Source organism: Tamandua tetradactyla, chromosome 2 (assembly GCF_023851605.1).
Source record: "Tamandua tetradactyla isolate mTamTet1 chromosome 2, mTamTet1.pri, whole genome shotgun sequence".
In the NCBI taxonomy this organism is placed as follows: domain Eukaryota; kingdom Metazoa; phylum Chordata; class Mammalia; order Pilosa; family Myrmecophagidae; genus Tamandua; species Tamandua tetradactyla.
In genome coordinates, this window is record NC_135328.1 from 100,346,974 (window position 1) to 100,359,055 (window position 12,082).

At 33.8% G+C, this 12,082-nt stretch overlaps 1 protein-coding gene across 4 annotated transcripts in view; it reads left to right on the forward strand.

Moving 5' to 3' along the window:
- The window catches only part of SMC5 (structural maintenance of chromosomes 5), a 135,617-nt gene that overhangs the window by 26,992 nt on the left and 96,543 nt on the right, over window positions 1–12,082 (forward strand). For all 4 annotated transcript variants that reach the window (XR_013170486.1, XM_077148414.1, XM_077148411.1 and 1 more), the window contains exon 3: window positions 1,566–1,618. Coding sequence is in view for 3 of the 4 variants with exons in the window: in XM_077148414.1 (XP_077004529.1) it covers window positions 1,566–1,618 (53 nt within the window). In the remaining variant the exon portion in view is untranslated. The remainder of the gene's footprint in view (window positions 1–1,565; window positions 1,619–12,082) is intronic.

Consider the following 12,082-nt stretch of genomic DNA (forward strand, 5'->3'; position numbering starts at 1 on the left):
TTTTTTTTCCTTCCCTTTGGTAACAAGTATTTTTAAATTGTTGCAAGCTGATGAGTAGATAGCAGTTTCACAAAGTTGCCGTTACCTACCATATCTATGAGAAAACTGAAACAGAGGTTAAGTCACCTGGCCAAGGTCAAAGAACTTGTAGTTGGCAGAGTTGAAATGACACCCCTATAAAGGAGTGAGAATAAAGGGAGGATTAGGGTAAGGGAGAAGTTGAGCTGTGATGAAGGTAAAACAGAGCTCATTTCTCTTGGAGCTCTGAAGCTGGGAATGCCCTTCAACTTTGTTCCAAAGCCTTTTTTTTTTTTTTTTTTTTAATTTTGTGGTTGTTCTTTATTTAATCAAGGTGACATAAAAGTTTGTCCAAAGGCTTTTGTACTTGACAGTGACCAGGCATGAGATGTGGAATGCTTCCTTGATAACTGTTGTATCCTGGGAGAAACTTGGCTGAAAACCAACAGGGACCAACACTCAGGCAGTAGAAGAATGATCTCCACAAGGCAGCTTCAACAGTTTAGTGTGCTGTATAATTCACTGTCTATAAAAATGTAGAACGAGCTTACCTAGACATTGACGTTTTATTCCTTAAACTCTAAATCTTAGTTTTAAGAGCAGACTTAATTTTTTACATTTCTGGGCCTCAGTTTCATCATCTATAAAACAAATATGTCTGTCTGTGTGTGTGTGTGTTTGTGTGTGTGTGTGTATAAAACAGATATGATATATATACCTCATGTACCTCATAAGTTTGCTTGTAAGTACTAAATGGTAAAATAATATGTAAAGTGCTTACTATACCGGTATGTAGTAGATGCCTAATACATGTTAATTCTTGTACTTATAATTGTCATCCCCACTACTTAAAAAGATAATATTTCCAAGGTATATTTTCTACCTTTTTTGGTATTATTTATTCGGATGATTTAAGGCCTAATTTGATTTTTTTTTTTTAGGCCTAGGGTCTGTTTTCATGCTTATGCTCATATACATATAGAAAATAGCTCAAATATGTCTGTTTTACATGTAAATTGTAGTATTGCTCCTTTTCAAAAGATGCCTGGTAACTATTATATTTAATAATAATAGGATAAAGAATAGTATAGTGGTTGTTAGTATGTTGTATTTAACCTGTGACTTTGTAGAGTCTTCAGTGGTGGTAGAGTTTGATAGAGCTTTTTGTGATCATTTCGTGACCTATTTTCCCACTGATCTCTTTCTCTTCTTTCTTGAGAGTTTAGTGTCGTGGTTAACGAAGTATACAGGCTTGAGTCAGATTATTTGAGTTCATATCCTTGCTCTGCCACTTACTTTTTCACTAGCTTGGTAAGGGACTAACCACCTGGCACATAGAGGTTTAATAAGTGTAACTAATATTACTATTATTATTTGTAGGAGGAAATAGTTGGCTCAAGTCTGGGAAAGGTACATTTAGAATGTAATGGTAATGGGTGTACAAAGTAGTTATTGAAAGGATCATAACCTGTTTAGAAATGACTTTGCTAAATCTCTAGAAATGTCATCTCATGTCTCAGTTCTTCTTTCTTTTTTTTGTATTTTAGGTTGGCTTTTTTGTGAAGCGAGGATGTTCCAAAGGCATGGTTGAAATTGAATTGTAAGTGTTAAAAGTGCTGAATCCACTTTTTTCCTAATTTCTTAGTTTATTTTCGTGCTTTCCTGATGACTTCAGAAAATAGTAGTATATAGTATTACGGCATATATATTAAGAATAATATTTAAAGAATGTCCAAACAAGTATGATTTTATTTCCTTTTGCAAATCTTTTAAAATCTAAATTGTAAGAATTTTCTTTTGGAAAAAATTTTAAGGAAATTATAAGTTTATAGTTATGGTTATGAATTAGAACTATATCACTGTTAAATATTCATTAAGAAGTTGCAATATTTTTCACAAGTTTAAAATATCTGTGGGGTTTTTTGCTGACTGTGAAAGTAATCATGGCTTGTTAAAAAAATGCAAACACTATAGAAATGTATAAAGTTAAAAAATAAAAACCTCCTTGCCATAAATCTACTTCCAGAAATAAAAATAACCATTGTTAGGAGTTTGGTAAGTCTCATGTATGGCAAAGATTTGGCACTTCTGTCACTGTTTTCATTCCTTCTCTCTTGGTAGAACTCTATACTTCATATGGTATTTTTTTCTTTAGAGCCTAGATGTTCTCTATTTCCCATTCTTGGCAGTCATTTCTGATGAGTTGAATTCAAATGTGTATTCAAGATGAAATCAATTTACCATCCTTGGTTGTATAAATTTTGTCTTTTACACATGAATATAAACATAGTTCAGATGATTTGTAGAGTGTTGTTTTAGGAAATTTTGTTTTTCTATGTAGTAGTTCTTACAGAAAGTCATGGAATTTTTTAATTGGAGTAGTTCATAAAGATCATCTGGTAACCCTGTCATTTTGTGAGATATGAAGAAACTGGCTTTCAGATCTGGAGTTGAAAAATAGACCCATATGGAAGTAAAAAGAAAACAGAGGAAAGATAATACCCAATTTATTAAAATACAGGCATACCTTGTTTTATTATGCTTAATAAATAAATTAATTTTTATTTATATATTAATATATATTATAATAAATAGTAAATTTATTATTCTTAATAGTAAAAGAGCATAGTAAAACAAAAAAAAGTTTATTGAACTTCACAAAGCCTGCACTTTTTGTTTGCTTTTTCAAATTGAGGGTTTGTGCATTGAGCAGGTCTCTTGTCATCATTTTCTAACAGCATATGTTTGCTTCATATCTATTATGGTGGTCTGTGATCAGTGATCTCTGACTTTATTATTATAATTGTTTTGGGGTACTAAGACCACACCCATGTAAGACAGCAAACTTAATTGATAAATGTTGTATGGTTCCGACTGTTCCACTGACCTGTCATGCCTTAGTTTCTCCCCTCTTTTCTGGCATTCCTCTTCTCTGAGACACAACAATATTGAAATTAGGCCACTTAATACCCTACAGTGGCGTATAAGTGTTCAAGTGAAAGGAAAAGTCAGTCGTCGTGGCAAACGTTATTGTTGTCTTATTTTAAGAAATTGCCACAGCCACTCTGTGCTGGTTTGAAAGGAAGTATGCCCCCTAAGAAAAGCCGTGTTTTGATATAAATCCCATTTCTTAAAGGTAGAATACTCCCTATTCAATACTGTATATTTGAAACTGTAATGAGATCATCTCCCTAGGTGATGTGATTTAGTCAAGAATGGTTGTTAAACTGGATTAGGGGATGACATGTCTCCACCCGTTTGAGTGGGTCTTGATTAGTTTCTGAAGTCCTATAAAAGGAGAATGAGATTCAGAGAGATTCAGAGATAGCAACACTACAAAGCAGAGAGTCCACCAGCCAGCGACCTTTGGAGATGAAGAAGGAAGATGCCTCCCGGGGAGCTTCATGAAATAGGAAGCCAGGAGAGAAAGCTAGCAGATGATGCCATGTTCGCCATGTGCCCTTCTAGCTGAGAGAGAAGCCCTGACTGTGTTCGCCATGTGCCTTCTCACTTGAGAGAGAAACCCTGAACTTCATCGGCCTTCTTGAACCAAGGTATCTTTCCCTAGATGCCTTTGATTGGACATTTCTTTAGACTTGTTTTAATCGGGAAATTTTCTCGGCCTTAGAACTGTAAACTAGCAACTCATTACATTATCCCTTTTGGAAGCCATTCCGTTTCTGGTGTGTTGCATTCCGGCAGCTAGCAAACTAGAACACACTCCAACCTTCAGCAGCCAGCATCCTGATTCATCAGTAGCCATCAACACTGAGGCAAGACCCTCCACCAACAAAAAGATAACAACTCTGAAGGCTCAGATAATGGTTAGCACGGTTTAGCAATAAAATATTTTTAAATTAAGGTATGTACGTTGTTTTTCTTTTTAGACATAATGCTGTTGCACCCTTAATAGATTACGTAGTAGCGTGAACATAACACTGGGAAACCAAAAAATTTGTATGACCTGCTTTATTATGGTGATCTAGAAGTGAACCCACAATATGTCCAAGGTATGCCTGTATAAAAGTAGAATTTTACTGAAGGACCTAAAGCCAAGACTAAATAAATGAAGAATCGTATTAATGTTACTAGAAAGTTAAAATTAGTGTCATCAATATGTCAATCTTTCTCAAATTAATATATAAATTTGATGCAATTCCAGCTAGAATCTTGACAGGTAGGTTTACAAGTTGATTATAAAGTTCATCTAGAAGAATAAATATGGAAGCTTTTGAAAAGCCAAATAGTGAAGAAAACTATGTACCAGATGTAAAGTGTGCTATAAATCTGTTGATATAAAACAGTATGGGGGTGGGCAATGGTGACTTGGTGGTGGAGTTCTCACCTGCCATACCAGAGACCTGGATTCGATTCTTGGAGCCTGTCCACGCCAAAAAACAACAGCAACAACAAAAAACCCCAACAGTATGGTACTGATACAGAAAATTAGAAGAGCAGAATGGAGAAACTAGGAATATATTTAAATGTATCTGAGAATTTAATTTATTATAAAGATGTCACTTTAAATATGTGTGGGGTCTAAATTACTCAGTAAGTTGGCTATTAAAATTTTAAATTATAAATTTAGATCTTTATCTAACACCATACACAAAAAAACAATAAAATCTGTATGTATTAAAGCCTGAGTGAAAAAGTATGTAACTTCCTTTGAGAATGGAAAAAGCCTTCTGAGCAGAACAGGAATTTCAATAATCAGGAAAGGGAAGATAGAAAATTTAGGTTGCATAAAAATCCAGCTAAAAATAGTAGACATGAGTGACCAATGGGAGAAAACATTTGCAGCACAAACAACATATATAAGTCTTAAAATTACTAAAACACCAGTGACTCATAAATCAGTAAAAAATACAAACTTAATAGAAAAATTGGCAAAGACATTGAATATGTCATTCACAGTAAATAAATGGTCAATAAGTATAAAAAGAGGATACATGTCAGTAGTTTATCAAGGAAATCATTAAATAATGCAAATTTTTTCAGTTTGGAAAAATTAAAAAATAATATCTAATATTGTGAAGGTATAAGGAAGTGGTTACTGTCAATCACTGTTCATGGGAGTGTAATCAGTATATCCTATTTGGCAGTATCTGTCAGCATTTAAAATATACGTAGTCTTTGATTCAGTTATTCTACTTACCAGATATCTGTTCTAAAGAATGTTTACACACATGTACAAAATTAGCTTTTCCCTAATTTTATTATGAAAAATTGAAAAAAATCTAAATATCCATCAGTGGCAATATATAAATGGAAACATCCACACTGTAGAAATTCATGCCAAATGAAAACTCTTGCAAAAAAAAAAGGGATAAAAGCAACTGTATTTGTAAATGTGTTTTTATGCACATTTCTGGAAGGATACAGCCCTATAACAACCATCTTAAAATAATATTTACCATTTCCCTCAAGGGAGAAATGTGTGTGAAGGAAATTTTTCATTTTTTACAGTGTGTATGTTTTTTTAATTTTATTAAAATATATCTATTTTAAAATTGTTTTACTTATAAGCGAAAAGGATGGACAAAGACAATTTACAAGAGAGACAGAATAGGAAAAATATAAATGAGTTGTAAAATGAAAAAGATACTTAACCTCAATATTTTCTTTTAATGTACCTTTATTAGAGATTTATTTCATTTATTGCTATTCCCATGCCAAGGGTACAATGATTTATTTTCGAAGGTGGAAGTATGTATCGTGATTCAAGAATTGGAAGCTATTATTTTAGTGATGAAGGCTATAAAGAGAAGTGGCTACCTATATAAGGAGTTTGGCTCTACAAACTTGATAGGAGAGGAAAATAGCTGTGTATATGGAGGCTTAAATTTGGGGGGGGAGGGATAATTTTAGGAGTTCTTAATTTTGGTAAAAGGATATCAAGTATGCCAGCTATCAAGTTAACTTATAAAAGAAATTATCAGATCATCTAAATAGACATAGAAAAAGCATTAAAAAAAAATCAGTACCCTCTCATGATCAGAATAGTCAACAAACTAGGAATAGAAAGAAAAGAACTTCCTCAGTCTAAGTGCTCTCTGAAAAACTCATGACTAACTTCCTAGTTAATGATTAAAGATTGAAAATTTTCCTGCTAAAATCAAGAAACAAGGCAAAAATGTCTGTTCTTGACATTTCTGTTCAACATTCCTGGAGATTCTAGCTAGGGCAGTTAGGCAAGAAAAGAAAGTAGAAGGCATACAGATTGAAAGGAAAGAAGTAAGTCCATTTGCAAATGACATGGTCATATATAGAGAAAACCCTAAAGAATTCACAAAAAGTTAAAACTAATAAATTGAGTTCAGCAAAGTTGTAAGATACGAGATTTGTATACAAAAATCAATTGTGTTTTTATACTTTAGCAATGAAGAATCAGAAAAGGGAATCAAGAAAACAATTCCATTTATGATAACGTTAGAAGGAGTAAAATACGTAGGAATAAATTTACTAAGGAATTGGAAGATCTATACACTGAAACTACGAAGCATTGTTGTAGAAATTAAAGAAGACTTTGGTAAATGAAAAGATACCCTCTGTTCCATGCAATGGAAGACTTAATATTGTTAAGGTGGCTACTGAAGTCCCCAAATTGACCCATAGTTTCAATGCAATACCTATCAAAATTTTAGCTGTTTTTACAGAAATGGTCAAACTGATTCTCAGATTTGTATGGAATTACAAGGAACCCAGAATAGCCAAAAGTTGTAAAAGGAAGATTAAAATTGGAGCTCTGACACTTCCCTATTTCAAAACCTGTTACAAATATAGCAATCAAGACAGCATAGTACTGACGTAAGGATGGATGTATGGATCACTGGAATAGAATTGAGAACCTGGAAATATACCCATATGTCTTTGGGCAGTGGATTCGATGAGGATGATGTGCTGGTTTGAATGTGTTGTGTATCCCAGAAAAGCCATGTCCTTTAATCCTGATTCAGTGTTGTAGGGTGGAAATACTGATTAAATTACTTCCATGGAGCACTTAATTGTGGGTGTGGCCTTTTGATTAGATGGAGATGGACTCTGCCCATTCAAGGTAGGTCTTGATCAGTTTACTGGAGTACTTTAAAAGGGAAGACATTTTAGAGAAACATAGAGAAAGCAGACATTTGGAGAACAGTTGCTTCAGAGAAAAAAGAGACACAGACCCTTGGAGATGTTTGAAGTGCCAACAGAGAGAGCAAATGCCTAGAAACAGACTTGGATATGTAGAGCCCAGGAGGCATCGCCTTGTGCCTTCCTATGAGATGCTAAGCAAGACAGAACCCAGAATTGTGTCCTGGAGTTGCTAAGTGAAGGCCTACAGATGCTTAGAGAGAAAATCACTGGCATTAGAAGCTAGAAGCAGTGGAACTGGAAACAAGGACCAGCAGATGCCAGCACATGCCTTCCCATTTGACAGACCATCAGCCTTTCTTGAGTCAAGGTATCTTTGGATACCTTAGTTTGGGCATTTTTATGGCCTTAGAACTTTAAACATGTAACTGAGTAAATTCCCTTTTTAAAAGCCATTCCGTTTCTGGTATATTCCCGCAGCATTAAGCAAACTGATACAGGTGGCAAGACCATTTAATGGATAAAGAAATTTTTTTTTAATACTGCTGGAACAACTGGATATCCACGTACAAAAAAAATTAATATGGACTGATACTTTATACATATATGAAAATATTCTCGAGTGAATCAAACGTAAATGTAAGAGTTAAAACTAGAAAATACAGGGCGGTGTAACGGTGGCTTAGTGGCAGAATTCTTGCCTGCCGTGCCAGAGATCTGGGTTTGATTTAAAATGGTGGATTTATGGTGTGTGAATTTTATCTCAAACTTTAAAAAATACTTATAGTCAGTGTATTCTCTGGGCTAACCTTGGTACCATTGGTTGATCACCACTGTTTCTTAGATGTTAAAGCTGAAACAAATATACTAACTAGGCTTATTTATAAAATATAGAGGAAGCATTAGCATTTAAATTTCAAAAGTCCAATAATAGCTGCAAGTCTTAAGCACTTCTGACTTTCTGTGCTCAGCCACCAAGGTCTATTTTTTTTTCTTTCATCTAAAGAAGTAAGCTGCTTCTTGTGCAGTAGATACTCCAATAATCTAACCAGTTATCATTAACCAGGGTTTCATTACCAAGTCTGGCACAAGGGGAGGTTTACTTTCTCCAAATTTCCCAAATTACATTATGATCACTTGCTCCACTAGAATCCACATGGCCTTCAGAGTGTCTAGTACACTGCAGCTCAGCGTTAGTAGTTGAAATTGTTACTTTTATTGAACAAATGCATTGTCTGGCCACACATTCACTGAGTGCAGTGATGGATAGAATAATCTTTGACATGCATTTATGCAGTCATTTAGCAAGTATTTATCGCCTACCTTTATATGGTGATTCAGCACTCTGCCCTGGTGGAATTTATATTTGGTAGCACGAGAGGGTACAGATGAAGAAATAAGTAAAATATATTTTAAGTGTAGTGGTGATAAATGCTATGTAGAAAAATAAAGCAGGATAGGGGTGATAAGGGAGTGCCAGGATGGGGTTTACAGGTTTAATTGGGATGATCAAGAGAGCCCTCACTAAAAAGGAGGTATTTGAGCAAAGACGTAAAGGGATAAGAGAGTGAGCCATGGAGATATTTGGAGGAAGAACATTTCAGGTAGAGGCATCTGCAAATGCTAAGGCCCTGAAATAGAGGCCAGTGAGAGGAGAATAGTAGAAGATACAGTATACAAATATCAGGGAGTCAGCTTCTAGGGCGTTGTAGACAAATGTTAGGATGTGGCTTTTATTTTCAGTAAGATGTGAAACCAACAGGTTTTGAGCAGAAGAGTGATCTGACTTGAATTTTGACCAGATCATTTTGGTTGCTTTGTGGAGAATAGACTAGGAGGGCAAAGACACAAGCAAGGGTATTGTTAAGTGCCTAATTATCCAGATGTGAGATGAAGGTATCTTGGGCCATGGCAATAGTAGCAGTAGAGGTGGTGAGAAGTGGTCAGATTATGGTTGTACTTTGAAGATAAGAGCTCTTAGGATTTGCTTATGAGTTGCATGTGGGGTGTGGGAACGAGAGAGGCATGAAGGAGAACTCTAAGGTGTCTGGCATGCATAGCAGGAATAATAGAGTTTCCATTAACTGAGGTTGAGAAACCTGCTACAAGAGATTGGGGTAGAATCAGAAATTCATTTTGGAGTAGATCATATTTCATTGAATTTAAGATACTACCACTTATAAGATAGAACTTCCAATTAAACTGTGACATAGTTTGAAATATATATCCCAATTTGAGAAATGTTAGATTGTAAAAAAAAAACAAAACAAAAACAAATAATGCTTTTCAGAGTCAATAAAGCGTGGAATAAGTTTTTGAAATGCCTATTTAGATGTTCAAGTAGAAATGTGGACATCTACATATATAGACCTACGGTGCCAGGAGAAGTTAGAACTGAAGATAATGCATTTAGGGACTCATCAGTAAATAGGGATGGATGAATCACCAAGGGAGAAGGTATAGATAAAGAAAAAAGAGATCCAAGAATTAATCCCTTTTAGACTGCAGCATTTAGAGGTTGAGCACAGGAAATTAGTCCCTTTTAGACTACAGCATTTAGAAGTTGAGCACAGGAAAAACAGAAGAATTTTCTTAGTGAATCAGAGGAAACCAAATAACAAGAATGCCTTGAGGAGGAGGGAGTGAACTGTGTCTGATGCTGCTGCTTAGTACAATAGAATGAGGATGAAGAATTTACATTTAGATTTATCAGTATTGAGCTTATTGTTGACTTTGACAATGATTTGGGGGTGGGGGTGAGTTTGATGGTTTTATTATTCCCACTGAATGTTCAGGAAAGGCCCCTTGAAACTCTGTTTGAGCTGAGAATTGAATGATAAGAAGGAACCAACCATAAGAAGATCTGTAAGTAGAATATTCCAGTCAGATCGAACAGTTTGTGCAGAGGATCCAGAGTGGAATATGCTTGATTTCTGAGGAAAAGAAGAATGCTCTTGTGTGCACAATGAAATAAATAAGGAGGATTTTGGAAAATAACCTTTATTTGGTTGGAGGTGTTCCCTTCTGTTCCTAATTTGATGTGTTTTTAATCATGAATAGCTAATGAATCTTATCAACGTCTCTTGAGTTGATCATATTATTTTAATTGACAGATTAATTAGTTTTCTGATGTTCAGCCAAGTACATAGTTAGATCAACCTGATATGGTCATGTATTTTTTAAATGCTAGATTTAGTTTCTGATATCTTATTTACAATTTTAGCGTTTGTATTCAAGGGTGGATTTGTCCTGAAAATTTTCCTTTCTAGAGCTAGTCTTGTCAAGTTACAGTATCCAAATTACACTTGACTCATAGACTCTGGAGTTGTTTGTGGAACATAATTGTTTGAATGTTTGATAGAACTTACTGGTTAAAAATCATCTGGACCAGGGGTTTAGTTATTTTTTTTTTTTTCTTTGTTTTTTTTTTTTTTCTTTTTTCATGGGCAGGCACTGGGAATCGAACCCAGGTCTCCAGCATGACAGGTGAGAACTCTGCCCGCTGAGCTACCGTAGCTTGCCCGTTTGCAGTGTTTTTCTTTTTAAAACTATTTATTTAATTTATTTAATGATAGTATATTATTTAGATTTTCTCTTTTTTCTTTGAATCACTGTGATAATTTATACTTCTAAGAATTTTTCCATATTTTCTTAGTTTTTAATTTTATGGGCGTGAATAATATCCTCATATAAGTTTATTGCGGTGTCATCTGCAGTTATGTTCCCCTCTTTCATTATGTCCTCCTTTTTTGACTTAGAAAATTTTGATTTGTCAGTTATTTTAGTCTTTTCAATGAACCAAGTTTTGCATTGTTATTTTTCTTTTATCATTGTTTTCTCTTCCACTAGACTTTTACTAATTTTTCTGGAAACTTAGGTTCCTTTTATTTTCTCTAATTCTTAATTTTTGTTCTTTTTCTCATTTCTTGAAATATACATTTGTTAATCTAGTTTTCATTCTTTTGTCTTCCCCAGTTGTAAACAGTTAAGGTTAAAAATTTTCCTCTTAAGAGTTGCTTTACCTACATCACACAAATTTGGATATGTAGTATAGTACTGTTTTTTGGTTCTGAATATTTTCTTCATTTTTATTATGAGTTATTAATTAGAAGTTGTTTCTAATTCTAACTGATTTTCATATTATATTTTTATTGTTGATTTCAGTGTGGTTAAAAAAGATAAAGTCTATATGTTACCAATTCTTTCAGATTTGTTTAGGCTAGGTTTTTTTTTTGTAGCAAGGTTTCATAAATGTTTCTCATTTGGTGGAAAGAATGAGTATTCTGCTCTTGAGTTCAGTATTCTATGTTTAGCAATATAAACATTTATTTTTCTGTATTTTTTACTGATTTCAGTTGTCAGATCAATTCCGTTGTTACTAAGAAAGGTGTATTGTAATATCCCTCTAGGGAGATTTGTCATTTACCCTTGTCCTACTGTTAGTTTTCTGCTTTACATATTTTGAGGGCATTAGTTGCAGCTAACTATTCTTTCAGCTGAATTGAACTTTTTATTATTATGTACTGACCTCTTTATCTTTTGGTGCTTTTTTCCTTAGAATTTATTTAATTTATCATTAATATATGTAGCAATTTTCTCATTTTAATATTTTCCTCGTTATTTTTTTTCATTCTTCATTTTAACTTTTCTGTATTCTTTTTATCTCATTTAAATGGATTTTATTTTTTAACTGGTTTTCAAAGCATTTACTCCTTTTCTATTTACTATAGTTATCATATATTTGAACTTATTTTTACCCCCTATTCTGTGCTTTTAATTTGTCCCACTTTTCGGTATTTCTTTTTTTTCCCTTCCCTTCATTTGAATTTTTTGTTTGATTCATTTTTCTTTCTTCGTTGTTTTGGAAAGGATGCATTATTTTAGTGACAACTGAATATTTAACATAAATACTTATCAAAGTCTAAAGTTATTATTTTATCCTCCTATTGAAAGTTGAAGTCCTTGGAACTTTTCTGAACTTATTATA